We start from the raw sequence: 15,262 nt of genomic DNA, 5'->3' as shown, positions 1-15,262 counted from the left end.
ATCAAAAAAATATTTGACAGAATATACAAGCTTCACTAGAAAACCAGTTTTGAAAGAAATACGGGGAATTTTATTTTTATTTAAATTGAGAATGATCTTTCCAGGTCTAAAAAAATTATAAGTAAAAAATGGGGCAACATTTCGATTATTTTTTCGATTTTTGGACTCAATAATTTGGATTCTGCATATTCTCTTAAAAAAACTTTATAATGTAATTAAAGATTAATGACAACGTTACTACTCTTATAGTTAATATTCTTATTAGGTCTAATTTAATATAAATCGAGGATTGAAGTATCTACATTTAATTGAATTTATACATAACTGTATAAATTGTAATTAACTTAAATATTATCATGCGTGCATTATTGTATAACTTGAAATTTTCTAACATGTTTTAAAAGATGATAACGTAGCTCAATAGAAGATAGTTCGTTCCATCACCACTAGTTTATTAAACTCATAAAAAACATATTCATTTCCAATAAAATTTTCATTGAAATTAAGGGCCCCAATATAATCAACCTTATGCCTTTCTTCGGAAAAAAAATTGCCAACTATGAAATCAAGTTTTATATTTTAGGTTTCTCTGCATTACCTTCCATATTTTTCCTGAATGATAAGACCTCTGTGTCTTTCTGAATTATAATATTTAAAACTAATATCATGTCCCAATATTTACTAAGCATTAATATCTTTTAATACTTAATTTAGATGAGTTTTAACTGTTTGGTGATATATTTCAAGACAATTGATAAATTAACTTTTAAAGATAAAATGTTTAAAAGATGCAAAATCGATTTTTTTTTAAAGTAGATTCTCGAGAATTTTTCTCAATTAATGGAAATCGAGAGCGACTAAACTAATACATAATAGAAACAATATATATTTTATGCAAAATTTCTTAGGTCCTAACTATTTCTAAATGTAAACTATTCAAAAATATTTGAAAAAATTTTGAAATTAGATATGCATCTGCTTAAAATTAGCTACGGATTCTTTGACAAATATTAAAAAAAAAAGAGTTTAATTGACCATTTTAATTAAAATAAAACTATTGTTATATAATGGATATTTCAGTAGCTACATTAAAATGTCCTTTATTTTAATTTTTTACTAAATAAACTTAATTACTTGAAAAGTATAGTAATATATTAAAAAAGCAAACCACCTTTCCAAATAAATTTAATTTTAAAATAGCCTAGCATAATAACCATAACACCCCATTTAAAAGATTTTTATGAACCCTACGAATTTACATGACAAGCATATAAATGACGTCTTGAATGTCACTACTTGATAATCTGACATTCATTTAATAATTTTTTTTTTATTAGTTTCATAGAAAAACTCCCAAAACTTAATAAATTACGTTATCATGGCTAACTTCCTAAATGTCTTTAAAATTGTCTCTACAGCAAGAGAAGCCTTTTTACGAAAAAAAGTCGCAAGACAAAGAAGGGAAAATGTCGCCAGAGGTAAGCTACAAGTACATATTTAAAAAGAAATTGAACATTTTTCAAATAAAGTAAATGTAACCATTAGATGAACAAAATATACGCTTGAACAAATTAGAATGTTTTGTAATAATGCTCTTTCATTTTAAACGTACATTAAACATAAACATAGTAAAGCATAAATGCGTTTAAGAAAAATAAACTATTTAAAAAAATATTTGCCTGCAAAATTTAAAAAATCCTCTTACTTTATAAAATGATAAGTTTTTTCATTTAACTCACCGTGCTAACTTTCGTTCTATAAATTATGTAATACATTTTTTATTTTTTCGATATCAGTTCTCGCTTTTCATGCTTAATAGAATTATATTTTATTTTATATGTTAAGTCGGATCTAAAATTTTATATTATTGAAAAAAGGGCTACTTTACACAGGCTTGTATGTAAACGAGTCTTTAGGATCGGTTATACAATCTCGGGGTACCTACTTAAAATATTTATAGGAATGTCTGGACAATTGGATCTTTCCATGGACTCAATGGAAGAAACTCGGTTTAAGAAAAAACAGCAATACCTAATACAAAGGCTTGAAAAAAAACTTCACTTTTCTTTTATGGAACTTGAATGTTTACTTTTAATCTACTATAAAATGTGGAAAGAGGGAAAAGCAACTAACCCAAAGCAGGTAAGCTCATAAAATAAAAGATATTTAGATATAGCATTCACAATACAAAAAGAACTCAGGCTTAAACAACCTTTTATCTTAATTTAGTTGATCAATTGTTTACGTCTGGCCCCCTAGAATATTGAATGCCTAGAATAAGCTTAAATACTAAAGACCATAGGCGTGGTGTTTGAGTGCATCATCTCTCAGACAATTTGTCAAATTGATTTTCCAATTTTGCATACAATCTATATTTTTTTTAATCGACTTAATATTGTTTTAATGTGTTGAATTTGGAAGTAGCTAAAAAATATGCTCTTTAAAATTTTCTTTTATTTGCTAACTAATAATATATACTTTGAGACTAATCAACAAACTTTTAAGAATAAAAAAATATTAAATATTTGCCAGTATCCTATTTATAATCTGCGCCCGGTGTTATTTATAAATAAATAAATAATATCTATAATATCTTTATTTAGCACAAAAAGCTACATTCAATAAAAACATAAATGAAAAATAAAGTAAAAGTATAAGTTGGCCATAACTGTATCAGGACACTCCGGTTTGTCCATGGATGGTCTCGGTAATCCAGAAACAGCATCCCGGTTCCAGAAATATCCTGCCAGAGGTAGACCATAAATTAAAACTAGACTTAACCTAAACATTATTTCCTTGCCCCACTTATTAAAAGCACAGTTAATTGATGTTGCCTTGCCTTATAATAATAAAAATAATGTCGACTCAGGTTGATCGAGTCGGTTCGGTTGCAAGCAGTCGATGACACACATTTGGAGCTTGGTTGACCTTGCTGACCAGACACATTGGTCCCCACGTGTAACACTTAGAAACGCTTCGGTAGTTCCAAGAAGCTGTAACCAGTATCCCGGTTGGCCCAAAAATACCCAGTCAACAGATAAACCCACAATCAAGATGATGATTGGAACGGAAACAATGCACACTATAGTAAAACTTAATACACTACATAATTAAAATAACATAAACACAATATTACTTATTCATAATAAATTCTCTCAAGAGCCCTCTGAATTGATTCAGAGTAATACAATTTTTGATGTTAGCAGGCAAGTTGTCAAATAGAATTAAACCTTTGTATAGAACTGAACTATGCATTTGGATTGTGCAACATCTGTCGACCAGTATGAAGTCTATACGATTTCTCGTATTACAGTTATGTATATCTTCAAAAACTCTTAATTTATTACAAAATATAATCGGGGAGCATCTGATGTTTTAATTTAAAAATAAACAAATAGATGTTATACAAAATTCTTTGATGTATAGACAACATATCTGTGACACCCAACATAGAGACAATAGGCGTGTAACGATTACAATTTAGAATCAGTCTCATAGCCCTATTTTGAATTCTTTCCAGTTGGTCAATTCTATACTATGGCAAGTTAAACAATAATATTGAACAGAAGTGTAAATGAGGAAGAGCAATGGCATTGTAATATTTTAGTTTGATGTACATTGACAAATTTTTTCCAATTCTTGTGATAAACTTTTTTTGAAAATTTTCTCATTACATAATCTGCATGAGCATGGAAATTCAGATTGGCATCGAAAATTGTTCCCAAATGTTTAATTTCTTTGGCATACATAATACTTTCACCATTCACAGAAATCTGTATATTGCCCATGTCTATAGAACTTAATCAAGATCTCTTGCCAAATATACAAAACTTGGATTTACTTGTATTTAAACTTAGTTTATTTCTACAAAGCCAGATGAATAAGTTATTGAGTTTAACGTTCATGACCTGTTGCAGTTGATGAATGTCTTTACCCACCACATAAAACATTATATCGTCCGCAAACAACACCACATTACACCCCCTGACTACCTCCATCATATCGTTGACATACAATAAAAATAGCTAGGAGCCCAAGACCGTTCCCTGCAGCACACCATGCTTTTTTTTTACATTAACACTTTCAGATGAACTATTTTTGTACATGACTCGCTGAACTCTACCACTTAGATAACATTGAAACCACTTCAATACATTATGTTTAAGGCCTAACAGTTCTAATTTCCTAATTAACATTTCTCTACTCACGGTTTCAAACGCTCTCTTAAAATCCAAAAACACAGCAAGTACTAGATTATCAGAGTCAAGGACCCTGAGAAAATTATCAACTATATTAATAATGATAGACTCACATGAGTGATTCTCACGGAACCCCGATTGGTTAGGTACAACTATTTTATTTATATTACAATGTTCGAGTAGCTGTTCCTTAACACATACTTCAAGGAGATTCTCATAAATAGGTACGGTGTTAATTTACCAAAATTCATGACACAATTTAGTGTTTTGCACTTTTGGAACAGGAACAACGGTAAAAAAAAACCCAGTACTTAAAGATGTATTGATAATATCCAAAAGACGATCACCTACAACATAAGCAACATCGCAAAGAACCTGCTTAGAAATGCCACTCTCCCCACCACCAACGTTTTTTAGATTTTTAAGTATTTCTTTTATTTTAGTCATAGAAACTTTATTAAATTGTGTCAAGGTATTATGGACTGTAGGTGGTCCAATGAAATATGTTTGACCATTTGCTGCTGGTGGAATATCTGCAAGAATAAGATCAATACTATTCACGACATAATTATTAAATCTATGTGCAATATCATCCTCCTGTGTAATGATTTAATTTTCAAACTTTATTTCATTAGGCATGTTTTCGTTTTTTTTTCTGGCAAAAGCGTCTTCAGATTTTTCCAGAGTTCTTTTTGATTATTTTTATTTAAATCTACGGTCCTCGCAAAAAATCTGTCCTTTTCTACTCTTATCTTGCTTACTATGTTATTTCTTATATTATTCATTCCAAATGTTGTCGTTATTTTCTATAGCAGCCCTTTTATATAATCGATCCCTCTCCGGCATTTGCTCCCTTATATCTTGAATTATCCATTTTTTATCGACATATTTCTGTTTTTGCATAATTTTAATCCTTGGGCACATACTGTCAAGAATTGTTCTAATATCTGTGACAAAAGTACTAGCTAGTAAGTCAACATCTAAACTATTTCTATTCCAATTGCATGTAAGCAGTTCTTCCTGAAGTTTATTGCATCTATAGGTTTTTAAAAGATCTAGTATAAATTACTATATCCAATGGCTATTCCTTCGATTCGATTGGTCTATAGAAATTGATATAATAGAATGGTCACTAATTAACTTTTATAAACTTCCTTTAGAAGTTGAATACTTAAACAATTGAAGAATTTTTAATCCAAAAACTCGTTTGTAGAGATTTGCAAGCATCTCAAATCGGTTTAAAATTTATTATGTATTATAAAAAAGTTATCCAAATCCTTTGGGAGTTAGTGCCTTTTTTATTTATTTAACATTCGACCTTATTAATTAATGTTTATAAAAAAACCTTAGTTTGTAGAGGTTTGTAACCACCATAAATCGATTTAGCTATTGATTGTTAATGTTTGGACAAAAAAAATATTAAAATTTCTTGGGAATTCTAGGGCGGAATTCACACACAACGGGCGTATGGGGGTGGCGTGGTAGACGCATGTGCCACTTGCATGTTCGCTTATGGGGCAATACAGATAGAAATGGCGTGGCACAGGCGTGATAAGTCACGCCACCGCAACGTCACTTCGACGCCACGAGTGGCCTACACTAGTGGTAAATGCCATATACCAAACAGCGGTTTATATTGCTTCTTTTTGTCTATTTGGTAAAATGCGAGATGAATATTTATTTAATACGAGTTCTGTGAAGACGTGCAACAGTATGCAGTTCTATACGACCATAAAAGGTCACAAGATCAAGCATAGTATAATAGAAGTGCACAAGATCAAGCACGGGAAAAAATATCAAATAAATTCAATGAAAATGGTAAGTATGTACGTGTTTATTAACAAAAGATGTTTAAATTAGTATTTACATTAGAAATTATACTTTTGTTTCAGTAACCGAGTGTAAAGACCGCTGGAAAAACATACGAGGAAGCTACTCAAAATATAAGGCCAAATTAAAAATAAAATCAGGACAAGGAACAAAACGAGTCAATGAATATTATTTGGCCCCACGTCTCTCCTTTTTGGATCCTTTCTTGAAGTCTTGTAAGAGCAACGTGGATCAAGACTGCCGACGCATCATCGAGCCACCACGCAGCTGAAACGGGGTCACAATCTAATGAGTTTAAAGACAATCCAGTAGTTCCTCTCGGTCACCTCTACCATCTTCCAGTACGTCTATCGAAGATCAACTGATAGCAATGAGAGCACCTAAAACACTACTACAGAATGAGCTCAACCAGCAAGCTTACCAGTACTTTGAAAAAAAGCAACAATTGCTGGAGATCCAAAACAGCACGAAAACGAATGCCACAATCGATCCTCCTGACCCAGACTTGGCGTTTTTAAGTCCATGAATTCTGTTCAGAAACGGCGTTTCAAAATTGAAATTTTGAATTTAGCCGAGCAAATACTATCCTCAACCATTCCTGAAGCCTCTACTATCCCAATGGATAGTTCTCAATCTTGGATTGAAGATTCGGTAAATAGAAATCTAGATTCAGTACCGCACAGAAACACGGATGAATTTCATTTGAGTAAATTTATACAATACCATAATTAATATTAGGATAACATTATCGTTATTTTTTTTGTTTTAGATTAAACAGAAATAGATTCACTTAAATATATTTTCTTCAACTTACCTCAGCGTTATTAACAAGTTTTCCTCTGAACTGACAAGTTCTCTTCAATTTGTAGGTTTCTTCTCGATATTAACCCTTACTAAACCCTTACTAGTATTTTATAAAAACATTGAACAGATATTCGATAGAAACTTTGAAAACATTCAGGGTACATATTGAGTTCCCGCATAACATTAAACGAACCACCAGTTTTTTCTTTATCTAACCACAAGGGATGTATTCAGTAACTCCTTTACCTTTGAATGTTAGCTAAATTTACAAGGTTCAACATATCTTGATCATCTTCGTCATCCGAAAGCATTGTAACTTTACTACACAGTTATGTACGTAACAAATAAATGACAATAATCACATTGAATCCCTTTCTATGTGAATTGTGCGCGCCACGTCCGCTCCATTCCAGCTTCATGCCAGTCCCATGCCACCGCCATACGCCCGTTCTGTGTGAATTGCGCCTAGGAGATACGGGCATTATATCGATTAAATAACATGTAGCGCGGACTATAAATAGGCTGCTGACATACGACATATGTATGCTGCGATCTCAATTTTAGGTGCTGGATATTGATCGGTCACTAGCTTCACAAACATTATTTTTGCGGTGTTTACTGGTTTGAATAAGCGAAAAATTTACCACATTATAAAAAGATATTTAATTATACATTTTTATTAATATCTTCCTAAAAAGAAGGAAAAAAGCATAATTTTGATATCCAATACTCAATAGATACTTCAGAGATATGTCGTCTTTTATAATTTACTTTAAATTAAATTAACAAATGAAAATGCCAATTTTTTGTCAAGAGTTATGCATTTCGATGAGTTCACTCATCATCATCAGACTCTAACACAAACCAGTGAAATCACTCAAAATATCCCTCTAATACTAAAACAAAACGTACGAATATATTATAACGAAAATGTACACCATCTAAACGTAAACAACAAGCGCAGCTGCCAGATAGCTTTATCTAGAGAATATTTCTGAGCGAAATTTACAGCGTGGCCGGTGTGTATAGAAATTTGACGATTTGAAGAAGGCAAATTAAAAATATTAATTATTAGTACAAACTAGTTTTGGTTATTAAACGGATTTCACTATTTCTTGTGCTTTATACTAAAGAATGCAATACAGTTTCTGCTAATTACAATAATTTATTATATTACTTTATTTTTACATGTTTATCTAATATATCAAAAATAAATCAAAAATATAATCCCTCTACCCCCTGTGTAGATGTTGCACTCAATCCAAAGCAGCCAATGTTTATTCTAGTGTATTCAATGTTGTAAGATAAATAGTTTTTTGAGAAATAACGTTCTTCTTTGCAACTTCAATAAGTATAGTCTACAAGTACGAACTTTTTAGGAAGGTGTAACCAAAGTCCAGTTTCGGGACGTACTCCACTGCGCTTTAGATATGACAGACGATACTTTAATGGACCGAGTGTTTTTAGCTCTAGACAAAGGCCCTAGTGCATGCATATCAATGGAGACTTGGGCACAAGCCTTTTCATTATTCCTAAGAGGCACTTTGGAGGAAAAAATTCAGTTTTGTTTCTCAGTAAGATTTAAAATAGAGTAAATATTTAAAAAAACTTAACTTAAGAGATAAGAATAATTCAACTAGTTTGTGGCAAGCTTCAATAAATATTTTTTAATAAAACACAAAACAAAACCATAATTAAGAATAATAAGTTTCAAGAAAACCAAATTTTCAACGTTTCTCATAAAACAACAAATAATGTTAACAACAATTTTTAAGACATAAATCGATTTACAAATGAATGTCAAAATCTGCCAAACCAAAAACCTCCGGGCTTGGAATACAATAAGCAGACGGAAAGGGATAAAAGAAGTTTAAACGTTTTTCGACGTGTCAGTATTTGAGGCAAAAAATCTCCTGGACCTAACAATATTAAAGCAGAAACGATAAAGAATCGAATGTGAAATTTCACCTACCTATGTATTTAGTCAACTTTCCTTTTAGGGATTCCAAATCTATTTTCTAAATTGGGTATACATGTTTGGGGTGTCTTGGAAACTATGGGAGATAAAAAATTGGTTAAATGGGGAAAGTTGTAGGGAATTTAATGATTTTATCTTTTTTCGTTTTTAAATTATTTTGAAAAAACCAAAAAGTTGCATTTTCGAAAAAGTGCTGTATTTTTTTTTTTATATTTTTAAAATCTGTAAAAACATTATTAGGATAACTTTTGGAGAGCAATGCATCAACTACTTTTTTTCTTTTGAAATATATGATACTTCATAAAAATATTTTATTTTTATGTTAAAAAAGCCATGACTACGGACGTCAACAATTGCCTATTTGTTTTCTACGTTATTTTGCTGACAGTTCTGCAAAATATTGATATAATCATTTGATTTTATTTTTTACCTTGTTAATATTGAGTTCTTTGGTATTAATTTTATATACGTACTTACTATATGTAGTTGTTGTTAGTATTTTGTAGTTTTTGTTTGAATTTGGTAGTATTTTAGTAACTTTTGATTTTCAAAAATGGACATGCAATACTAAAACTTGTAACTTAAACTGTTTTAAAAAAAACGTGAAATATGCATTAATCAAAATGGTCGTCATTTTGGCTATCTAATAGTAAAAAAAATTGTAATTATATAAGCGTCGATAGAATAATAGTTAAGAAGTTAATAAATAAATTAATTGTACGGCAAAAGGTCTTCGTAGTGATGGCCAATTCAGCAAATAATTAATTTTATAATTTCTTTATATAAAAATCAAATATTTTTAAGTGTCATGCATCTTGTTAAAGGAAAAAGCCATTTTCTTTTTATTTAAGCAAAAAAACAAAAGGGCCGCCTGTCGCTGCAACAATTTGGGATTTTTTTATATGGTCGATACTAACTCAATGTGTACTGCTTTTACAGCACAGCAGACGAAAAGGCAAATATAGGTCTTAGACAACTTGGAACCACGATATCTTCCTAAAGATGTTAATGGGACCTGCATAGTCTAACGTGACATGCGAAAAACACTTCAATTGTGAAATACGAAATTAGGGTAGATCTCCCATATAGGGGGTATACGATTTTGGTTTAAGGCGAAAGCAGCGAATGCATTTTGATAAAACAGACTGGATGGTCCTGCGAGCTGAAAGTATCCAATACTGTTGACGAAGTAAATACAAAACAGTATTAAATCCAGGGTGAAAATGTTCTTTATGAATATTTTCAATTAAAAGGTCAGTAAGTCGATGAGTACGGGGAAGTAGAAGAGGATACTTTATCTCAAACGGGATATTGGCATGACGTAAACGTCCGCCCACCCTGAGATAACCTTTTTGGTCTAAAAAAGGGGCAAGTTTATCGCAAACTTGGCTTTAGTAAAAGTTTATTGTCGTATATATTCGATATTAATTGATCAAAAGAAGACTCCTGACATCTTTTTACTAAAGTAAGCAGAGCGTCTTGCATTTCGTCAGATGATAGTTTAGAGGCACAAATTCGAATCGATTTATTGCGACAATTAAAAATTAATCGATTGCAATAGCCTGAATATGATATTAATTTATAATATTAATTCAATACGCTGAATTTGAAGTAAATTTGATTTGTTTTCTAGAAGTACGTCTACAATGTTGGCTTCGATTACAACTGAGAGAACAAGGGGTTTTTCCTTGCAAGACATCTGTTGGGTAATATCAAGAGACTTGGCAAAATTTGAATTTAATTTTCAGTCCGATTTGGGTAGTTTAAGCCATGTGGGACCACTAAACCACAATGGATGATTAACTAAATTATTTGGCGTTAAGCCTCTACTTGCGCAATCTACAGGACTGTCATCTGATGAAACGTGAAACCACGAAACATTAGGGATATTTTCTTGAATATGGCCTACGCGATTGGCGACAAAAGTCTTCCAACGATGAGGAGAACTCGAAACCCAGGCGAGGACTACGGCGGAATCGGTATATGCAAAAATAGCATTTATAGAAATTAGATGAGAGAAGATGAGTAAGTTCTTATTACGAAAGCGAGAAGATCTGGTAGAAGAGTAGCTCCTAAAAGCTCCAATCGAGGTAGGCTTTGTGATTTAAGAGGTGCGACTCGCGATTTTCCAGTTATTAGGAACGTTTCAATTGTATTATTACATAACTTGGTGCGCAGATACACAGCAGCGGCATATCCCGCTTCAGAGGCATCAGAAAATCCATGAATTTCACAGCATACACTATTTTGAGCGAAAATCTGTCTGGGCAAGACAATGTTTGATGTAGCAGGTAACTCTAGCTTGAATCGCATCTAAGAATTGATGATATGAGAATCAGGGATATCATCCCACCCTGAATTAGACAACCATAGCTTTTACATCAAACACTTAGCGAAAAAAGTAACCGGAGAAAGAAAACCCAAGGGGTCAAAAATTCTGGCAATCTCTGACAAAATGTATCTTTTGGTGCAACTTTTGTCGAATGGTTGACATGTATATGAAAAAGTATCAGTTGAAGGGTTCCATTGGAGGCCAAGAACCTTTAAGGGTGAAGAATTTTCTTTGTCAAAGGTTATGGGAATCTGACATTCCTCTTGCAAAAAGGACTTCAAGAGGGTGCGGCAATTGCTCGCCCATTTTCTTAATTCGAATCCTCCTGACTTCAAAATTCCAATAAGATCCTTCTGAAGAGAAACAGCCTCATGTATAGAGCAAGCTGGGGCTTATCTTATTAGCAGGACAGATTCGTCGATAAACATTTGTTTGCGTAAAATTTCATAGGCATTTGGATATCTATGAGACTCCTGACAAGCTAGCTCTTGAACAGTACGTATGGCCAAAAATGGACTGGAACTTACGCCAAAAGTAACGGTGTTCAAGTGATTTCCTGAAGAGGGCCTTGGGAATCAAAACGCCAAAGCAACCGTTGAAAATCTCTATCCTTAGGAGTCAATAGAATTTGTAAATACATTTGTTTTATATCAGCCGAAAATACCACAGCATAAAAGCGAAATTTTAGGAGAATACTATTGATATCAGGTTGAAATTTAGGACCGGGAAGAAGACTTTCATTCAAACTTATACCCTTCCATCCTTAAGCTGACGCATTGAACCAACACCTTTTCGCGACACCACCATAAGAAAAAACGTTGATCGTGGTACCTCACAATTGAAACGTCAAAAATCTAAACTGAATGCCGGGATGCAGTTTTTACAGATTTTAAAGTTTTTAGTTTCCAAGATACCCATACCCAATTCAGGCCACACTGTATATTGGATTTTATGCAAAATCTTTTAAATAGTTTTTAAATTTGTGTAAAACATAACCTAAAGATATTTTCACTTACTTGAACATGTTTTAAACTGTATTCATCAATATTAAGTCAAAAAAGGTTAAACTTAAAAATTAAAACCCATAAAAAGCATGATGGATGAATTATCAGTCTAATTCTGTTAATTTAATCTTTAGCTATGCTACATAAACATTCTTCTGTTTTCAACAACTTTTATACGACTAGAACCATTAACGTTAAGCATTTTAATATTCTAACTACAAATATATAACATTCAGTTATTTAAGATGTTTTGCATTTTCTGTTAATTTTTTTATAGTTGAATAATAATTAAAAATTATCAAATTTTTCTGTAATAGTTCGAAAACAAAAATACTAAGCTTCTACAAAAAAGTTGCGTTCTGATTGGGTGTTTTATTTCGCAATTGTTTAAATCTTATATCTACGTTGGTTACAGGTTTATGACATAATGGGTGATGGCATTTTAGCAAGAGATTCCATATTTCACCTACTTCGAACCTCGCTAATCAGTCAGAGTGGGGAAGAAGACGCTGAAGAATCAGCAAGGGTAGTATATTTGGTCAAAATATTTATGTGAAATTTATACATTTTTATTTAAAGCCAATAGAGCTAAATTTATTTTAAGATTTTAAAGTAAATTTCTGAAAACAGAATATATTTGGATCGAAGACTAGCCCCTGCAATTGTTTTTTTTTGTATGTTTCTTGAATACAGGGTGCTATTTAAATTTGGCAACACTAAGTTCTTTAGGAGGATTTGACAATTTTTGACAATTCTCAATTTATCATTTAAGCACAACTTGTATTGTTTCGAATAACCCAAAAATTTTGTCTCAACGAAAAGAATTGAGTTTGAGATGAGAAAAAACTCTTTCTGGCATGATTTTTACGATTTTCGACTTGTCGATCGATCAAATTACTTCCTTAGTTGGAGATGAAACTCCATAACGCCTGTAAAACGATAGGATAACAAACTCCATCGTGGCCAACGTTCACCGAAACTCGTGTAGGCCGATCAAAACTAGCTAAAGTTTAGTATGATGGGCATCAATAACTGCTGTTAGCTTCGAAAAAATAATTGTTTGGGTTGGATTCACATAATTTAAAATAAAGTTAGGATCAATTGATGTAAAGAAATGCTCAAGAAATATAATTGCAAAGCATCAAAAGCTATGAATAACATATATTCAGATCATAAGAGTTAGAAACAAAATAGCAATTTACTGAACATCTTGTATAAGGATGCAACGTAAAAAAAAATTGACCTGATGTTATTTAAATTGAGGGAGTAGCACAAACCTTACGTACTGAATATTAAAAAATAAATTATAGATTCAATTTTATATGAATCTAAGTTTATTATGTATAAGAAATATTAACTAAGGTTATAAAGTACGGTTGGTTATGCATATTTTTTTTAAACTAATGCTAAAATATCGCATTTGACTCGATTTGTCATCTTTGATTCAAATTAACTTTTACATTATAGTTTTTTAATTACATATGTTAGTTACAGATTCTTAATGTTACCTAGGCTTAATATGAATTAACACTGTTCAGTTTGGTGTGATTTTTCAAAAACAATCAGATTTTAGGTCTTGCAGACGTTCTTATATGCTTTTCTGATAAGAGCTTAATTTTATAGCGATACTCAATGGTATTTAATGGCATTTTAGTCTGAGATGTGTTATGACCTTAATTTTTTTATTACATTTTCTAGCTTCTACTACAAATTATTTCTCGATTACTACTTTTTGCTTAATATAAGCCTTCTTTGTAAGTTAAAAGAGGAAAGTAGCCGTGTTGCTCACAGGACAGTATAAAATAATCAAACCAGATATAATCAGAGTGTTTTATAGACAAATTTTTAAACAACTATGACCTCAACCTAATTAACACATTAATCAATAAAATCAAACTAGCTAAATTAAGTATCGGTCTTCCAAGACGGGCCAAAAATGAAGAATTGCGACAAAAGTGATTCTTGCAAGCAAATAATTGCCTGTTCCTTTCGAATGACTGGACATGAGGCAGCTTTACCATTAGAACAACGTAGAATAGTGAATTCTGAATGGTACCCAAGACTTTGTTTGTCAGAAGTGCTTGGTAAACAGGATCATTCATCCACTGAAGCAACTGCCTATTTGATTGGCCAAAATGTTAAATTGATGGAGCACCCTCCCAATAGTCCTGATTTAGTACCAAGTGACTTCTTTTTAACTTTGTTTATCAAAAAAAAATTGCATGTCCAACGTTTTTCAGTACACAAAAAAGTTGTTTCGAACCAATTTTTTGGAGGTGCCTCAATAGGAATAGAAACGTTACGAAAATTGGTTCAAGCGCGTGCAAAAGCGACTTCATAGAGAATACTCTAAAAAAACAATAAAGCCATTTCAATAATAAATAACTTTCTTTCATTAGACTCAAAATATAAATAGCCAGTCTCGTAAAGTGGCATATCGATCTTTTTGCAAAAATTACGATATTTTTTGATTTGCATTGTAACTTTGCTTCGATAATAATAATTTGAAGTAAGTTTTAGAAAACATGTTTATTCACCAGAACTATTATTACAGAATCATACACGGGTATAGACAACATACTGAAAAAGATACGTCTTAAAATAAATGACAATTTAAAAACATACATTTTATTATATCATCTACCCATTTTCATAAATGACGTTTTTATTGTAGGATATGATAGAAGTTGTAACGAAAAAAATGGACATTGACAGAGACGGAAAAATATCTTATCACGATTACCGGCAGTCTGTCCTAAGAAATCCGATGCTTTTGGAAGCTTTTGGCCAATGTTTACCTACCAGACATGCCGTTTATGCTTTTCTATCTACCTTTACGTTTACGGATTCGACCTTGTAAGAGATTTGAATTGTTTAAGGGCTTCAGAAAACGTAACTCAAAATTCAATATATTTCGATAAATAAATCAAAATTTTAAACAGAATTGTCTTTCTAGTTCAAAGACTATATAGTGTTATCGCCAAAAGAATGTAATGACTTAGTAATTATAATATGTCTTTAGGGATGTAAAATGACGGTCATTTATATTTTCTTATTTTCAATATCAGCCTAGGTACTTATTATAGCAATAAAAACACACATTTCAAACAAACAA

The 15,262-nt window shown here is 31.7% G+C and overlaps 2 protein-coding genes across 2 annotated transcripts in view; one reads left to right on the top strand and one right to left on the bottom strand.

Annotated features, from left to right (window-relative positions):
- LOC126743111 (meiosis-specific nuclear structural protein 1-like) overlaps positions 1–15,262 on the bottom strand; it is a 31,960-nt gene that overhangs the window by 6,519 nt on the left and 10,179 nt on the right. The gene's annotated exons all lie outside the window — the stretch shown is intronic.
- Positions 1,286–15,262, top strand: LOC126743112 (calaxin-like). The gene is made up of 5 exons (XM_050450075.1): positions 1,286–1,478; positions 1,961–2,142; positions 8,213–8,407; positions 12,563–12,673; positions 14,822–15,262. The coding sequence occupies exons 1-5, from the start codon at positions 1,379–1,381 to the stop codon at positions 15,005–15,007; spliced, it is 774 nt and encodes a 257-aa protein (XP_050306032.1). The 5' UTR covers positions 1,286–1,378; the 3' UTR covers positions 15,008–15,262.

This window comes from Anthonomus grandis, chromosome 12 (assembly GCF_022605725.1).
Source record: "Anthonomus grandis grandis chromosome 12, icAntGran1.3, whole genome shotgun sequence".
NCBI classification, from domain to species: domain Eukaryota; kingdom Metazoa; phylum Arthropoda; class Insecta; order Coleoptera; family Curculionidae; genus Anthonomus; species Anthonomus grandis.
This window is presented reverse-complemented; position numbering and strand designations above follow the sequence as displayed.

Excerpts from the sequence above, each read along its gene's own strand:
- LOC126743112 (XM_050450075.1), top strand. The coding sequence starts at position 1,379 with ATGGCTAACTTCCTAAATGTCTTTAAAATTGTCTCTACAGCAAGAGAA. Across the intron at positions 2,143-8,212 it reads AAGCAACTAACCCAAAGCAG|GAAGGTGTAACCAAAGTCCA; the intron begins GTAAGCTCATAA and ends CGAACTTTTTAG. Across the intron at positions 8,408-12,562 it reads AAATTCAGTTTTGTTTCTCA|GTTTATGACATAATGGGTGA; the intron begins GTAAGATTTAAA and ends CGTTGGTTACAG.